General features: G+C 40.6%; 1 protein-coding gene across 2 annotated transcripts in view; it reads right to left on the bottom strand.

The window, feature by feature from the left end:
- Positions 1 to 17,832, bottom strand: part of LOC118477859 — a 41,575-nt gene extending 23,743 nt beyond the window's left edge. Inside the window, exon 1 of one of the 2 annotated variants that reach the window (XM_035970376.1) lies at positions 13,592 to 17,832. In XM_035970376.1, coding sequence (XP_035826269.1) covers positions 13,592 to 17,629 — 4,038 coding nt within the window. In that variant the 5' untranslated portion in view covers positions 17,630 to 17,832. Of the gene's footprint in view, positions 1 to 812; positions 3,128 to 13,591 lie in introns of those variants that run through there. The other variant, XM_035970377.1, reaches the window with a different exon arrangement.
- Between the last annotated feature and the right edge of the window lie 1,267 nt (positions 17,833 to 19,099).

Below are 19,099 nucleotides of genomic sequence, written 5' to 3'. Positions count from 1 at the left end.
AGTGTGCATGTCTGTCTGTAGGCCTAAGGTGTGAACGGGGCCTGGGTGGGGTGGGAGATTTTTTTTATTTTATAAGAAAGGATTTTATTTTTTGCTGGATGACTAAATGCAAAATAGGTTACTGCCAAGGTCGATCAGTCTTGTTTTCTCGCAGTACCTTTTGAAGGCATTTTCAAATGAAGTACAGTCCGGGAACGTTGCCCCAACCACAACTGAAGTATCTGAATATTCAGACACATTTAACAATCTCTACCTCTAGAAATTAAATTTGATGCAAAAAACGCTTCTTCCCAGTCCTCGAAGAATGGCAGAATGAAAGATGACGCCTAAATCTGGCAAATAACCAAAAAATCTCGAGATCGGAAACTGTTCAGAGAAATAAGAGTTCAAGTTTATTTTCCAGAACGTTCTGAGAAATAGTCACTTCGTTTTTTTAAAGCCTCACCCCCTGCCCCCAAACAAACTTTAAAAAAAAAAAAAAAGGAAAAACTGACTTCTGAAAAGAACTTTTAGTGCCCATGAGTCACGTCAGTTCATTTTAAAGTAAGGAAAGATCATTGTAGATTATGAGCCTGACCATGAGTTACTGTGGATTCTTCCCCCCTGGACATTCAGATAACTTCTCACACTCACAGTTCGCTTAAGATCCCGCCTTTTCCTTGCTCCCAAGCACTGGGATCTTAGGTGGAGACTGCTGTAGTGGCTTATTACTATAATTCTAATCTTAGTCTAGTGTTGAAAACTAAACCAGTGCCACATTAAGTTCATTAACTGACATTATAATATAAATATATAAAAACAATTCAACAGACCTGACTGCTTAATATAAAGGATTTCAAACTTCCTTTGGAAGCTGGAATATCATCATCATCAGTTAAAGTCACAGGAAGAGAACTTTCCTTTGACATGCTGAGACTCTTTTGCTTGACTCCATCTTCATTACATACAGGATCAACATGAGTAATGCTGCAAAAATTCCCAGAACCATCCTGCTCGTACCCTTTATCTTTATCTGACACAGGTATCGAATGCGTGAGAGAACCAACAAAATGTGTCAAAGTAGTAGAACTTGTTGGAAATATGCTTCCAAAACAGGCTTGAAAGGAAGCTTCCTGGATGATTTCATCATTCTTCAGGCGAACCAATTGAGACAGCTCATGGGGTACTAAAATTTTAAGTTCTTCTTCGAGCTTCTTTCTCCTTTTATTGGCCCGGAAGCGAGCTTTCTTAGACATGCTCGATTTGGAATTGATTATAACTCTCAGTTCTTTATAAATATGCCTCAATCTTTCTTCAAGTCTTTGCCTTTCATTGTTGGATTTTTCAAGAACACATCTTTGAAAATTTATCTGTAAAATCTCTTTTTCAAGCTTCTTTCTCCAAAGTAGATCACTTTCTGAACTTTCTCTGGTTACCATATTACCATGAAATTTTTCAAAAATACCATTGTCCTCTTCAAAAAGCTTAAATTTTCTTTCAGTTTCAGCAATGGTTTTTTTCATGGCCTCTCTATGAAGCTCTAAAAGTTCTATTTCCTCTTTCATCATCTTTCCTTCTTTACTTATTTTTTCCAGATAAAAATGAATTTCTGTGAGCTGTCCAGCTTCATCTACTTGCTTGCATGTCCCAATTGCTAAACTATCTCTTTGGGTCATGATTCGTTCAGACTGATGATCTACTTGGCCAAAACTATTCATCCTCTCCTTTAATACTTGTTTTGCTTTGGATTTGCCATTGTATTTCAAAGCCTTGTGGTGGCGGCATGCCTTAGATTGATTTCTCATTGGGAAGTGATCATCTGGCACTAGAATGGAAGAACTGCACCCACTGCTTGATAATTCACCACGACTCAAATCAAGTAGCTTTTCTCCAATGGAGCGTTCTAGCGTCGCCTTAAATTTAACCATTCTGTCGCCTACACTTTGAGTTCCCAAGGCAAACAAAATAAAGGGAATTTTTAAAATGTATGTATTTTGTTAAGTGAGAATCAAGACACGAAGTGAAAATGTCAGTTGCATCATTAACTTTTAAAATGTATTTAGTGTAAACTGTACAGTAACTGTAAAGTACAGACATTCAAACAACAGAGAGTAGGCCTATTTTACCAGACCGCACATAAAAAATTTCTTCACCTCAAGAATGCTTCACTGATACTGATAATGTTTTTGTCAATTTAAGTTTTCCGAGTAACACATATTCACATATTGTGCATGTTATGAAATGGGGTCCCGTTCAGTATCATTCACATGGTGGAACCATATTTGGATAGATGAAAAATTTTTTTGCGAATTATATTGTGCTCAGCAAAGAGAAATTTTAAGACAGGGCATCCTTGGCTTTGTGGGCTTTACTTTCGTCTTTTCAGACCTCTATTCACAAGATGAATTATAAACTGCTGTTCCACATTTTTTAAAAGGGTTTCTTTTTAAAAATGAATAAAAATACACAGCTTACAGACAGAACAATTGGTTGCTAGAGTCTAGATCTATAATTATAATTATTTCACAGAGGGGATACATTTAGCGTTAGTATTTACAATACATTCCTTGACATAGTAGCACAATGATTGTGCACCAGATGAGCTGAGGAAGGGACAATTCTTGAATAAGTTAAAGAAAGTAGTGTTGTCAGTGTTGGCCTACTGGTTTGACAAACAATATGACCACTAGTCACTAGATTCTCATGTCATAGCCACAGAAGGCTAGAGATATAGTCTACACTACACACACTACACGGCAAACATTTGCTTTGTTTACATTCCTTTGGCTTTGGTCAGGTTGATTACAATTCATCTTGTTCATGACCAACACAAGTCCTGGCTTGATTAGATCTAGAAAATCTATCTCTTGGCCTTGGCATTTGACAAACATTATGATTCCTGCCTTCTAAGCGAAAGTCCAAGCATCGTCACTGTGAAATCCAGAAGTTCAACTGTCTGCTTGTCGGCTTGCCCCTCATTCCATCACGTCAAAATCTTCATTATAATAATAGTCTCTAGATCTAGAGCGGGATCAGGCTTGGCAAAGCAAAGAAACATTAAAACTAGACATGCTACATTAGTCACTGCACAAGAACGAAAGCACAACACGCAATAATGGCAAAAAATACTGTCCCAGGTCCCAGAAGCCACAAGAAGAATCTTTAGAGCTATGCTGCTGTTTGTACTCAATAAGGTAGCCAAAGGTGGCTGACTTTTTTGCATTTTTCTACCAACTGCACGTGGAAGAGTTCTTCCACGCAATTTCTTGTCAACGGCGGGGAACGCTTTCGTGTTTAGTTTTACCTCTGGATTTACTTTTATGGTTTTGCGGGGTTCATCGAAAAAAAAAAATTAATAAATCCGAACAACAATTATAAGTAAAAATCATTATATGTACGATGAAGAGTGAATACGGTACCTTGTCCATTTCTAAACGTAGCAAAAACCAAAAAACACAGAGTACTGATTAATATTTTAGTCCAAGAAGGCTACATGATGATTCTTTTTCATTCCCTCGGAGAAGGAAGGCGGGGGGCGGGGCGGTAGCAGAGCAAATCTCACGTAGGCCTAAAGCGCCATTCTTCAGGCCAAGGCTCAAGAGTGTCCGACAGGCATTGATTGGCTGTTCTTGTTCTTGTTAGCCTATTAATTTCAAGCTTTCCATTTCTTTAGGCCTTTGTGCAAGCAGGCAAAGCAGTACAAAATACGGTTATCATTTATGGTAACGAGCGATTGGCTGCCCTAAAAGAAAGCACTTGCACAGAAAAACAGACTTTAGACTACTAGTCTAGTACTAGATCTTGTACTAGATCTAGTATTATTTTCCCCGGAACAAAATGTGTACAAGCATTTAATTATAAAAGTCTTTCACATCGCAGAAAGGAATATAGGACTGCAATAAAGCCACAGCCCATTTTTTACCATTTCCTTATTTATTTATTTGGGGTAGTTGGTTTGCTATTAAACACGGGTGAGCAAAAAGAGGAGAGTTCATTTACCAGTCGTCATCGTGCAGGAAAAGGCCCTTGAGCCTCGAACGAAAAGATCCTTGCCAAAGAAATTACACACCCACGCCCACAGAACACACGTGTTTATAATATGTGAGTAAAAGGGTGGGGGGGGGGTAGATATGCCTATACTAGTGCTGGGGGTGTCCGTCCCTTAATTTTGGATACACACAACATGATTGTGTACACACGTGGGCGAGTGTCCCCTTTGTGGGTGTGAGAGAGAAAGTTCGCGTAGACGAACGGGTGTGTCCTATACTTATACTCTGTGTGTATCTGTGTACGAGTACGATCGAGTGGCAAAGTGAATACGGAAACCATCTCTCTCTCGGATAAACAAAGATTCCGAAGCCAATGTATAATCTTCAAAGAGATCATAACGTTAATTAGACCAAGGAGGACATTATAGAATAATATTCTAGAGGCCATTTCATTAGACGCAGGCCTATAATATAGAGAGACGATACTATTATTACATGACATGACAATGTGTCACGGCGCGGTGAAATCAGGCGCTCACAAATTCTTGGGCAATGGAGCTATTAATATCATTTTAAAGCTCATTCATTCGTTTTGCATTTATTGGAGAAAAATATTTTTAAAATACCCATCTATTCTTTGCGATTGAAGGAGACGGGGGGCGCCTGGTGTCAGAGATAAATTTAGCGAGAAAATGGCCACCAACTTTCGATGCAAACATCACGAGAATGACTATAATAATTATGGTTAAGCTTATCCACACACTAGTCGTTCATGCACATCGGCCCTGGCCCCCCACGGCCAGCCACATGGCCACTGACACTAATTAATTTAATTGTCCTTATTCTGTCCTACGGCAGAGGGAGGGGGGGAGGGGTAGGGCACACTAATAAATTTCACTCAAGTCAACAAGCTCAAGTCCCTCGACTCCATTATCCAGTACTGTACTGGTTGACAAAGAGATTTTGGACAATAACTTTGCAATTGAAAAAATAAAACAACATTGGTATTAATTTTTTCAAATGAAAGACTGTTTCTTCCCATCGTTTTATAATGGAGCCAAGATACTATACTATTATTAATTAATTATGGTTAGTAATTCGTTTCGATTGAACATTTAAACTTTGGTGTCAATCTAAAGCAAGTACAATATGGTGTAGACTTTCAGAAATCGTAAAATTCATGCTTGGATGTATTGTACGCGCGCGCGAGTCTGTCTGTGTGTGCGCGCGCGCGTGTGTGTGTGTGTGTGTGTATGTGTGTGTGTATGTGCGTGCGCGCGCGCGTTTGCACATTAATTCATAAGTGTTTTCACTCACAAGCAGCAGCCAAGTCAGCCGGACATACAAAATGACAGCAGAACAGTTCGTTCAGGCTCAATAAATTATTACACCACACTGCCCACACACGTACGCTCCCTTTCATCACCCGCACCTTCCTACCTCCTTCCCCGTGTACACCCCCCCCCCCCCCCCCCCCCCAACTGAGGCCTGCAGGTTCGTGTGACAAATATCCACAAAAAGACGTAATGGCCAATAAATCCATCTTCCTGACGAAGACTACATAATACTACATAATGTATTTTAACATTCTCCAGTGTGGTTGATAATTATAGAATTATACCCAAGGTCTTTGATAATGATACTGCTTTTCATTTAGGTAGGTTTTAGATCTATTTATGAACGTCTGTGTGTGTGTGTGTGTGTGTGTGTGTGTGTGTGTGTGTGTGTGTGTGTGTGCGCGCGTGTGAGTGTGTGTGTGTGTGTGTGAGAGAGAGAGAGAGAGAGAGAGAGAATGACCGGGGTGTGGGTATGTGTAGTGTATGTCATGTGTGCGTGTGTGAAGAAAGAGAAGCACGCGGACAAAATTACGGTGATTTTTAGTGCAAGGAAAACGTCTTGACAAACTGACAGAAACAACAGACGGGAAGAAGAGAAAATAGGACGTGCTACCAGTGGCATTCTCCAACCAACCGCCCAGGGGCAGGCTTTGGCCTGTATCATAACACGGTAATTTGGTAATGAAAGTTGAGTTTTATACGGATAACTTACAACAGTCAGCTCATTAAACATGCTGTCTTGAAGTTGAAGAGACAATAGGTTCCCCCCGAAACGAGCTTGTAAATTTTAAGGTCCGTCTCGGTTCCCTCTTTTTCTTACCCTACTGCCGGACACTGCCACTGCCGTATCACGTATCTTTTTGACTTTTCATTTTCTCATCTATTTCATTGCTTTTTGTATAATGGTGGTTTGTTGTGGTGGCACATAACTAAAGGATGTATTCGTTCCATGGCTAAGGGATATAATTATGAAAATGGAGAAATTATGAGGAAGGCAAAGTAGGCATAAATGACAATGATGATGATAGACACAGTAGAGGAGGAAAGGGTGGAAATAGGTGACGGTGGAAATAAGGAAGATGGGAGGGTAAAACAACAGAACTTAACTTTGTAATTAAAAAAGAAAAAAACATTGTTAAGATGTTATGGCACTTGCAACAGAACTGGGCCATAGAGTGCCGGAGATTAGATGATACATTTTACAAAATTATATATTATGTGTGTGTGTGTGTGTTGTTGTTGTTGTTTTTGTTGTTGTTGGGTAGAAAAGTAAAAAGAAAAGGAGGAGATTTTAGTTGTTGTACGAATTTTACGGCACTTGCAACACAAAACGGCACTTGCAACACAAATAAATCACCGAAGATTAGATACCGGTAGGTGCTTCTAGAGTGTGACGTGATAAAAAAAAAAGTAGGAAATATAAGGACAGGAAAGTAGGAGCAAACCACATCCGAGTATATCTGCCAACCACCCACGAGGGATTTCTACGGACGAAAGATGTCTGATTAAATTCATCAAAATGGATGCAAAAAAGTCATACCAAACTTAAAGTCTAATAATCACCACTACACACAGCAAAACCCTTGACTTCAACTAATAAATAAAAGTGATAATAGGTCGTCCATCATGAACTGATGATGACCTTTAACTTTAACCCCCGTGGAGGAAGAGAAGTATAACCTTGCGAGGTACAACAGGCGTCTTCAACTCTTTTTTTTATGTAGGGTGATAGCAGAAAGACTGAGATACTCGACAAAAGTTTCGCCCCACTCGAGAATAAAACTCTGATCTTTTTAATGCAACAGTGACACACTTTCTACTCAACAGACGCCGGAGTCTTCAGTTCTACACCAAATGAAATCTACGGCGGAAAGATGATAATAACGGTCTTTTTGCAATTCTATCGAAAACAGAAAGAGACATTAACTTGTGTTCAAAATAAATTAAAAGCACACCATGTTCTGTTACAGTTCGGCCTTCACACGAACAACCCATCGTCTCTGCAGGAAAAAGGCCAGATTGGAAAAAACGAAAGTGAGACCATGACAACGACAACAGAAAATCACAAATGAAAGTGAAGAGGACAATTTAATACAGACACAGCCATGTTCTATATTGTTTTGAAAAACACTCGTGGAGAATGTCATCGCTTAATCATAGGCCTACTTAATGAGAAAATATTCCGTTTCTCAGGAGAACTAACATACGCAGAACCAGAACTCAAGACTCTAAACTGCGCAGAAAAAAACAACGATAAAAAATACAACTTTGGCAACAACAACAAAATCCTACCCCCCCCCCCCCCCCCCCCCCCCCGCAGTATATCGGAACGGCGTAGTTTTCAAATTTATTGTACTGAGAACTAGGCTTTCTCAGTTCTGAGAAGGCCTAGGCCTAGACTGAGAACAATAGAGAAGGTATATTATTTTACTGGAAAGGCGCATATTATATCGCCGACAGCATTGCATGGCCGATTACTTAAGGAATGAAAAAAGATACAAATCGAGTATTGCAGTTAAATCATCACACTATGTTTGTCATACAAGCATGAGAATATCTTTTAATCTGTTTGAAGCATGAAGATAGGTAAAAACGAAGGAAAAAACCATTCCCCTCAGCGTTTTGCATAGAGAGGTTTGGGACTGTCAAAGGCTGCATTAGAATGATTTTATGGGGGCTTGCAATATAAAAAGTTTGTTAAAAATCCGGTTAAAAATCATTCACAATTTTAAAATTGGCAGCATTTTGTAGGCAATTTTCAGAAGAAAACTTTCAATGGGCATTTGTCCTTGTTTGTAGCAGGTTATCAACTGGTAATTTGTACATCGCCAGAAAACGCTTTCCTTTTTTAACTGTTTAAATTGTCTTTCTTCAATCTAAAACTGTCCAAGATGATGCCCGTTTTGCATTTTCTTGTGTACTTCTCCATAGTTAGATAAGGAATGACTAGATACAACACATTACATATTTTATATAGTGCCTACACAGTGTGTAGTGAATACACAATACGGGTAGCGCGACTCCACGTTGTCCTATTTTCCTTATTAAATATTAAATATTAAAACCACACACACACACACACTTACAGACACATACACACATACATACCTGAGCCTTTAGGAGGCATGAAGACATCATAGCAACCGCACCAGTGTTGTAAGCAAGCAGATCACAAATTAGTTTTGTGGATTCACGTGACTTTACGTACACTTGTACACAACACGAGACACATTGTCAGTAAGCTAAATACTGTTAAAGTGCGGGACTTGTGACTCGCAAGCAGAGAAACATGCACATTAAGTATTCGATCGATTTAATGTCCGAAATTGAACCTAATAGTATTCGATTACCATGACCAAAGAAAACGTATGCGCCGTTCCGATAAAAAAAAATTATGTCGTTACGTATTTATGCCGTTCCGATACCCCCCTTTCCTCCCTGTATGCACAGTCACACCCAGAGTACTCCGGTACTTGTACTTAAGTTGCAATTTTCGGTACTTTTACTGTACTCCGGTACATTTTTGAAACCAGTACTTTTACTGTACTCCGATACTTTTTATAAAAGTGCTTTTGAGCATTTTTTAAAGCACATTTTGAGTACTTTGATTAAGTGCCGGCATTTCTGATCATAATTTACGGAACAAACACCCGGGCGGGCACAGCCGATCAACCAAGAGTTAAAAGTTGAGATCAAAGAACGGCCCGTCGCGTCAAAGATCAGCCACTATCGTGAATGAGATCACAAGCGTTGTAAAACTCCATGAAACGGTACAGTGTTTGCTCCAGACGGGATCACACCAAGGTGTGAACTGATCGATGAGTTTCTTTTCCCCAAACATCGCACTCGCATCTGACCTCACCACCTGAACTTACACCACTCGTTGGGTGGACGTAGGGCCTACAAGTTCGCTCCATGCGGGATCACATCAAACTGTGAACTCTTCCCTGACCATTGAAAGCAGTTTTTCTCTATTCCCGAATTTGCGAGACAGCCTGAATTTTAATTGGTGTTGTCACAACGTAATGGTGCGTAACGACAAAGGCGGGTTTTTTTTTTTTTTTTTTTTTTTTTTTGGGGGGGGGGGGGGGAGACTCAATTAGAGATGGAAAGCTAAAATTGTTGGACAGATGAAGGGGAGGGGCAACTGGATAAACGTAGATAAAGATCTCAAGACTCACGATAGGCCAATGAGTGTGTATATATATGTATATATTATTTATGGCATACCTCATGCCACTGTGATTGGTCATCAAGGTTAACCACTCTTTGTTTGCCGTATGTCATAAATCCACCCAGGGGTCACGTCAGTTCATGGGTCACTGTAGATTCTTCCTTGGCTTCGTCGGCTAAGATCCCATATTTTTATTTTCCTTGCTTCCGAGGACTGGGATCTTAGGCGGAGACTACTGCAGTAGAAAATCTTTGGTTACACTACACTTACTAGACTCTAGGAAACTATTGTATTTTGGTTTGCCGTGGGCGCCGTGGGGACTACAGTGTGACCAAAATCTGTCTTACCACTATTAGAATCAATTGGAACTGAAACTGAGTTCTCAATGTACAATTTTTTAGGCTGCCTAAATTTCTTTTAAACTTTTTTGGGGTGGTTTTTGCTTAAGGCTATATTGATTCCTTGAGGATTTGTTAATGAAGAATTCAATGCACTTTATTCTATGCTGGCCATAAATTTTCATCAATTTTATGTTTTCTTAAGAGCAACTTTGTATCTACATTTTCCAATTTGGATTTTTTTTTAATGTAGAACTTTCCGACCTCTTGGACTGACTTACATTTGATCACATTGTCTTGCTCAAACAAGTTCTATTCATAATATCACTTACCCACTAGTGACGTCTGTTCGTTTGGGTTGGGTTTTTTTTCAATTTCACGGACCATTTCCATCTTCGTTCAGTGCGTACATTGTATACTCAATTGCTTTGTATACAGTTTACATTTTTAGTAATAAATAGCCTAATTTGTCAAATATACTGGATATGTTATTTAATATGATGTTTTGCATAAACGCTGAAGAGTTTTAGCATATTAGCAGAAAGTACTCAAAATGTACTCATAAGTACTTTTTTAAAAAGTTCTTGTACTCAAGTACATTTTACAGGAAAGTACTTTTACTGTAGGCCTACTTAAGTACATTTTTTAGATTGTACTTAAATTTGTACTTAAGAACTTTTTAAAAGTACTTTACAGCTCTGGTCACACCTGCCTAAGGCTTAAGAGCCCCCCTGTACAAATGAACACTTCCCATTAATTACCTGACGTTTTTTAAAATACTATGATGACACTGTCTAACAATACCAACCTGTCTAAGACAACCACTTTTCTTTTCCTATACACTGTAATGATAATGGGTGGCCGTCTTGGACAAATTTTACGGCACGGTCGAATCTGTCCAATTCAAGACAAAATTATCTCAAGGGAGTTGGGAAAAAATTGATAATATTATCATTATAATTATAATAAAAGATTGCATTCAATATTTATTCTAAGCGTTCTATCCCGACGAGGCATTTTCTTCGTTGGCTTACCCACACATTGGACAACAGGGAGATGTAGCAGAACGTGTTAAGAGAGGTGGGGGGGGGGGGGGGGGGGGGCAGAGGTCCAGTCATACGCGGTGGGATCAAAGGTCGCCTGTCCGATCGGCAAGCAGTGGCCAAAACTTCACACCTCCAAAGTGCTATTCTAGCCGCTCTGATAATGGCTGGCGAATTGGCAATTGGCAAGCGCCAGTCTAGCAAATCTATCGGCACCAGTTCTTGCATCTTGCAATAAAAGGTGTTTGTTTATTATTTGTTGTGACTGTGACTCTGTTTGTTAGTGCAAGCACACTACGTATGTCATACATGTGTCTTTGTGTACAGATGCACCGGTATGTGGAAAAGAGGATGTGCGAAAGACTTTGTGAGGTACACGCGCGAGCCAGCGTGCGAGTGGGTATGCGAGTGTGTATGCGTGCGTGTGCGTGAGCGCGCGCACGGGTGTGTGTGTGTTTCGTGAAGCAACACCAAACCAATGTGCCAGCATCTGGACAATAACGATTTCTCGTTCATTATTATTTTCTTTTCTTACCTCTCTTATCTCATTAAAGATAGGACAACCATTTGACCAATAGAAACAGAAATGATCGAATAACAATATTAATAATGCCTCCTTTGTTTCCAACTTTAGCCCCACCCAAAGATTAATTAATAAGCACAATCTATAAAAGCCACCTCTCCCCTGTATCATGTAATACATTACTACCAAGGAGGTTATACAGTAACTTTTCCCCTCATATTCTCAACTGGCGGCCGTACGACCAGAGCGGCAGGCAGCGGTCAAATCTCACATCTTTGCTGCCTACTCAGAAAAGTTTCCGTGCCGGCGCGCCCGGCTTGAGCTCTTTGAAGTCCAGCAGCGGCCAAGGAGTTCCAAGGTCCTTGTTTCACACCCACACCACCCTGACCATCACTCTGCACCACTCACATACTCACAAAGTGGCCTTCGTGACTTTAATAACGTAGGCCACGCTCACAAGCGCGGGATAAAACTGATGAACTGACAGAAAAACAAGGAGTAAGCTCCTTGCATAAAACCAAGGAGATTAAAAGTAAACTCCTTGCATAAAACCCAGAACCAACTGTAGGGCCTAGTAGTACATAGTAGAGACTAAAAATAGGCGTTGCCCAGACCGCACCCCCCCCCCCTCTCGCCTGACGGTGTGGCGTAACGTAAAGGTCAGAGCCAGAGCAGGTAATCTAGACCGCACTGGTCAGACTCAGAGCCTAGACGGTCAGAGAACGTAAAAAGCCGTTGGAACCGAACTTGGAAGTTTTGGGACCTTTGTTTCAATTTCAAATAAAAGTAAAAGCTGAGGGCGAGGAGGTTAATTATTTTGAGGTCCTTGGCTGAGCGGGCAAAGTATTTGTCTTCGCTCTTCAACAGGCCAAAACTCTCAGAAGAGAAGGAATTTCAGAGCCGGTTTAGTTGAAGGTCTACCGTGACGTTCCTGATTGAAGGTCTACCGCTGGGCCGGTCTGGTTTAGTTGATGGCCTACCGCGATGTTTAGAATAAAAGGCTTGGGACTATTGTTGCTCATATCAAAAATCAGTTTTGGCAGTGGTCGTTTTGCCCCCCCCCCCCCCCCCCCATCCCCCATTTCTTGACGTTTCCAGGTTGTAAAGGTTTCGGTCTTAGACAGGTGTACAAAGAGGAATTTATCAAGGGGTTGGGGGGGGGGGGGGGGGTCCATAAGCCAGGTTTCCGTTATTGCCGGTTTTTGTGGTGTTTTACGGCGCTCGCAACTGCATATAAGGTCATACGACCGCGCGTAAGAATGGGCCAAGGAGTAGCAATAGAAGGGCTGCAGAGAGAGCCAGGAACCCAGAGGAGGGGGCAAAGGAGGTGAGGGGAGGGGAGCAGAAAGTGGAGACGAAAGCAGACGACAGAACATTGTAAAAGAGTAGGAAAGGATAGTGAAAGGAAAACATTTTAAAGAAGAACATTTTCCATTGCTATCCCGATTCGAACCCAAGACCTAAGGAATGAGAGGCCAACACCTTAACCTCTAGAAAACGAGAGCCCCTACGGTCGTTTCATAATGCGATTTGTACAATAATTATTTGTTCAGTTCCCTTTTTCAGGTACCAAATGTCAAAATGTCTTTGCGGTTGCATTCTGCTGGACACGCCCTAGGATACCCATACAAATATATGTACTTGTTTGCAGATTCTTAAGCATCTGACCAAGTGACCACAGTATGATGACATTATGACAGTAATGTCAAAATGAGGAACAGAAGAACGAGGACAGAAACAACGTTACAAAAGTAAATAGAATGTGTCACGCACTGTCATCTGACCAGTGACGTTGATAATATTATGATAATGAGCATGCAAGTGTTTCTATCATTAGAGGGGTCTGCCGTCTGCACCTCCTGCCAGTGCACAGAGTCTGTTTGACATTTCGTTATCTCAGAATTACAAAGTTCTGTCTAACATTATTGGCTATTTTTAGTCAATATTAGGATATTGAGGTCAGAAACAAAATGTTCTCTGCTCTACCAAAATCATAAGATTATTTGGATACGTTATCAAGACATTCAAAGAATTGAATTCGAAAAAGCTTGAAATGTGAAACGCAAATTTTTTTGTGTCAAACGTCTCAAAACTAGGTAATTAGCAGACAGAACTTTGTCATTTTAGGGTAACAACTTGTCTCCACTAGCATCAGGGAAAAGGCAAAGCTAAGTACTGTATATGACTTAACTATAAAAGAAAAGTTACCTTTGCTGACTTTGAACGCAGTGGGCTGATGGGCTGTGGAAGAGCATCTCCTGCTGCTGCACTGCTCCTGTGACCATTCCGGGTGCCGTCCTGGGAAGGAGGCGGAGCGACTTGACATTGGGCGGGCAATTCACCATCAGCTCCAACCTCAGGCAAATCTTCAGCTGACCCCGAGTCGCTTGAGGTCCCTTCTCCCTTTCTGCCAACAGATGTGCTCAGAGAGCTTGAAGAACCAGATCCAGTTTTATCCAGCTGGTAAAGGCACGACATCGAGGCTGCAATATCCCCAATAACCTCTCTTTCTCTTTGTTTTTGATTTTTTGGCCCTCTGGAGACTTGTAGTTCCTTGGGAGAGATTTCAGGTGCAGTAATCAGTACTCTAGGCGTCGACAATTTGCCACATGACACATTCTGTGCCAAATTTTGTCCAGGTTCCTCCAAATAAAATTCATCACGATAGGGAAGTTTAGCGTGTTTATTATAGCTGTTGTTTGGGACATTTTCTTCAGCTGTTTTCTGAAACTTCGTGTATTTGGCATTTCCAGATTGGGTCAATGTTGATGTATAGGTCTCCTCAAAAGAGACCTGCTTAACCTGTACTTGATTGAAAGAAGGGGAAGATGAGTCTTGACATCGTGTTTCAAGTTCTGACTTTGCTCGTTCACCAGTCTTTACAACATTGACAGAGTCTATGTCCCATAAGTGTAGTGGATTGCTTGCACCCAAAGAAACCCTATCTGATTTCTTGGGGATTTTGAAAGCTCCAAGACTTTTCGGAAACACTGAACATTCTTGACAATCTTTTTGAGCATGTTTCTCCAATTTCCAGCTTTCTTTTTCATTTGAGTGTTTGTCCTTTCTTGACTGTGACTTCTGCCCCTCTAGACCATCTCTGTCCTTTCTTCTCGTCTCAGATGTTTGGCCACTACGAAGACTGCTTGAGTTTGGGATGTGAACTGACGACTTCACAGATGAGGAGGCACTCTTGCTTAAACAGACTTTTTTACTTTTACCCTTGGCAAGTTCAGATTTTCTTACTTTAGTGTGCGTTTTCACAACAGGTGACTCTCTTTGAACTGACAATGGAGACATTCTTGGGGTTTTGGAAACATGTCTGTGAGTAAGAGAGTGATCTTGTAAGACACTCTTGTTGTTCTCCTCATCTTGAAGTCCATGAGGGTGTTCTTTCGCGGACTTGTCTTTTTTATACAAATATTTGAGACTGTGATGTTTTATCTTGGTAGGAGAAGCATTTGAACAGGGTTTAGTCTCCAAAAAGTCCTGCCAGGTTTCCAGTGACCAGTTTTTCTTTGAGAACTCAGCGTTAGATGTACGACAACTTATCATGTTTCTCTCAGTAGAGTCTGAATCTGTCCATGTCTCTGACACAGCAAACTCTGGTTTTGGTGCTAAGCGTCCAAAGCATGAATTTTTGTCTGTCTGGCTTGTGTAACTACTTTCTGATTTTGTATCCCCTGATCTCTTGGCAGTACCCGAGGATAGCTTATGACTGGCAGATTTCTTTTTTTCAGTCTTCCCAGACTTCTCTTTCTTTCGACGCGTTTTACTAGGTTCATTCGAATGCTTTATTTTCCTTGACTTTTCATGATGATGGCTACTGTCAGCAGGACGTAGAGTCTCTGCATGTATTCTCTGCCTGTTTGGTGATGAGGCATTCTCTTTTACCTCTGGCTCTGTCCTCCTATCAGACCCATCTCCAATATGACTGGTAGACTGGGAAGGACTTGTATTCTTTTCGCATGAAAACTGCTGAAGTTTTGAATATTTCAATCTTTTACCACCCGTAATGGTTTCCTTGGGTTTAAATTTACACCCAATCTGTCTCTTGGGGAACTTTTGAAGCAAGCTTTCGTTCACAGCTGGGAATTCTGAGTTCTCCATCGTATTCCTTAGCTTCATCAGCCCATTCTGGACTTCCTTTATCCTTTGAACCCGAGCCAGGGAGCGTATCAGTACGACATCCTTAGGACCTGGACAAGACGGGACGGCAGCTGGGGAGAGCAACATCAACCCTGTTTTCTTACACCCACTATTGGCCCCCTCATCTATCAAAACCTTGGCTTTAAACTCAACACCAAGTTTGTGCTGAGTTTCACAGGTCAAAGATGTCAAATCAACATGAGCACCTAAAGAAGGAATCACTTGTCTTACATCATGAAGCATCACACTGCATTGATGCATCACAACTTTCCAAGCGGTTGGCGTGGCTGAGTTTCTTTTTACCTCACCATGAATTTCCCTTTCAGCAAAAATTTTAGACTCTTTTGTGCTCTGCTTAACTGAACTGAGGCAAATTTGTTTCTCGCCTTTTGATCTGTGACCGTCAAAGTTGGTACTCGTTTCCTCACTTTCGGACTTCACTTTTTCTTTACTACTGCAAGTCATTACCGGAGTGGAGGATATAGCAGAGGCAACGACAAATTTCAAATTGGGCACCAACTCTGTCTCTTCCTCTGAAGAAAAGAAATGCACTGGGTCTTCTTCCTTTTGCAGATTAGGTTTCAACCAATTTTTCAGCACAATTCCACTGTTGAAGTGTGTGTCCAGCTTTTGTTTGTAACAGGAAACTCTTGACTCATCATTTGAAAATACGCTGAAGTATGGTGTGCTGTCTGAAAACTGAAAGAGTGCCTGTGCTGGTCCTTTGCCTTCATCAAGTGTCTGGTCCTTGTTGTCAGTGACAATATCATAGATAATGGAATCTTCTTCAATTCTACTCGGCAGTTTATTGGAGCAACTTTCACTGTCACTTGCCATTGCTAGCGAGTCTTTTGGCAAATGAGAAAGAGCCATTGCAGGTTCTGTTTTGTGAGAAACATTTGGTGATTCCTGAAGGAAATTTTTTGACAATACATTCAGCACAGGATAGCAATGAAGTCTGTGGTTTGGTACAGGAGAACTACCTACAGTCTCAAGTACACTGTCTTCTACTATAGTGTCATCATAGTCAAAGGCAGAGAAACCAACAGCTGCAGCTATTTGAGAATGTTCACCTACAAGGTCAACCCTGTCGGCACAGCTTATTTCTCCAGACACAAACTTTAACCCTACCGTTGAGTTAGATGATGAATTTTCTTCTTGAATATTTTCCTCACATATTCCTTCAGCATCTGCATGTTTTTCTGCCAGATTCTCTCCACACATTCTTCCATGCTTTGGAGTGAAAGAACAAGAACTTTGGTGTAGTACATCAACCCCGATAGGATCTGAACCCCTGTCCCCACAGTGCTCAGTCTGGCACTCTCCTTCCGCCGTTACTTTAGGCAACCCACCGGACGTTGATTCTTGAGCAACACAGAAAGGCATCACAGTCGTCATCAAGAAAGGGAAATGTTGCGGAGAATAAAGGTGAAATAACCCAGCTACTTTAGCAAAATCCACCTCTTCCTCTTGGAAACCCCATCTTAATTTACAAGCGTTATCAAATCCTTTGAAATCAAAATGTTGAAGAGAACATTCCTCTTTGGAATAAGATTCCTTGAGGTCATTGACCTCCTCGATAATCCCACAGTCCATTGACAAGCCAGACTTTGACCATAGGTTGTGTCCACAGTTCCAGCAAAAAAGAGAGCAACCCGCATGCTGGTCCCTTTTATAGATATTGGTACACTGCTCCAGAATGAAATCAGCCCTGTTCAAGATTCGGGGTCTCCCTGGGGTAAGCGAGTGACATCTTCTGAAACCATGTTCTTTTCTCACTTCTGACAGTGAGGAGAAGCACTCCTCCAGCGGAGTTAGCTCAAATGAAACTTCACACTCCTCAAAGAAAGCATCGTCTTGCTTACTCAAATGTTCAGCTACTGGTGAGCAACAAAACAAACCGCAGTTTTCAGACAAGGAGATTTTGAGACTATCATCATCATCGCAGGTTGTACATGGGAATGGGAGGAAAGTCTGTGAGCAAGAACGAGCAGTTCCAGAAGTATAGCACGCCATGCACAGTTTCAGGTCAGCGGCCTCACAAAAATTGCCCTGACACTCCATTTCACCTTTCACATCTGATCTTGCTGGAAGCATAATGTTGACATTGATATCATCCCTCCTTTGCTCTGGTTCATCTACAGAAGGTACAAAACTAGCATCTGTTTGGATAGAGATAATAAAATAAATGTGGTTTAATTTATTAATTCATTAATTAAATCAAATTGTACGCTTTAAAAGCACTCTCAATCTGTTGTAGAAGCGTATCAAGCGAAAGAGTTATCAGCCTGACAAGAAACCCCTCTGAAATCTATCAGCAAATGCAGTCCAAATTACATAGAAATCTTTGAATCATTTCAGTAGACACTGACATAATATAAAACCAGCCACAAGACAAAATTTTTATAAATACACATTGGACTTCTAGCGGCTTATATAACAAAACCCTTTCGAACACTCCTTTTATTTTTTTACACCTCCATCAACACAATTCAGACCGTTTTGGGGGCAGGCTCATTCAATTCCACCTGATTGGGTAATCCCCAGGTATACAGGACCTTAGATTCCAAAGTCCAAAGGAAAGACCAAGATGCTCACAAAAAAAAAAACTCCTTCTGTCTGAAAAAATCAGATTCACACCTTCAGCACGAAATAGGGCAAAATGCCTTGAAACGTCACAGCACAGATGTTGGACAAACACTTATCAGTCTAAATTACATAAAATGCTGAGATTTACATCATGTTATAACATTACATTTGCTTCAGAAAAATAAAAACCACTTCTCCAGCATTTGTGTTGTAAATGTTGGGTGCTTTGCTGTCGCACACAGAGACCCAAGTTCCATTCCCATGAGGGGAGAATTTTATTCAAATATTTCGATCTTTTTGCTTGAATGACCTCTCAGCCTGGGTTGGCCCCGACCGAGAGGGTCAAAGCCCGCCTCATAAATGATTTAAATTGTGTCAATTGGGGCGTATAAAACAACTACATAAAAACACTCCCCAAAACTACATGATATAATATATTAAATGAGTGTATCTTCTCATCTCGGTAGCCCTCATTTTTGTTTAACTGAAGTCGTTTCATAAGATTATAACATGAAGGGCCTAATTCATTTTTTTATGTCTACTTTTAAAATAATTAATGCATTACCTTATTAGCAGAGATTAATGTGGTGGTGAAGATTGATGAAATGAGAGGCAGCGTGATGAAATCAGGCGTTCGTCAAAATAATGAACTTGAAGAAACAGGTGATTTTCCGTGTGTTTGGCAATTTTTATCTAATTTTTGTTTTTTGGCTAAACATCTTTCATGTCGATTTAAAAACACATATCTGTGTGAATTTTATTGAAAAACGATTAAAGGCGAAAAAAAGAAAATTTTCATATTCCCAGGGCTCTCCAGCTATGGAATTCATCAAACTTTGGCGGCCATTTTCTCTCTATTTTTACCTCTAAAACCAGGCTACCCCCACCTCCTTAAATGGCAAATACTTTAATAAACATAGACGGTTAATTTTTTCATTGAAAGCAAAACAAATGAACAAGCTTTAAGATGACACCAAT

The sequence above is a fragment of the Aplysia californica genome, unplaced genomic scaffold (genome assembly GCF_000002075.1).
Source record: "Aplysia californica isolate F4 #8 unplaced genomic scaffold, AplCal3.0 scaffold00260, whole genome shotgun sequence".
NCBI lineage: Eukaryota > Metazoa > Mollusca > Gastropoda > Aplysiida > Aplysiidae > Aplysia > Aplysia californica.
The sequence above is the reverse complement of the archived record's forward strand: the minus strand, read 5'-3'. Positions and strand labels throughout refer to the sequence as shown.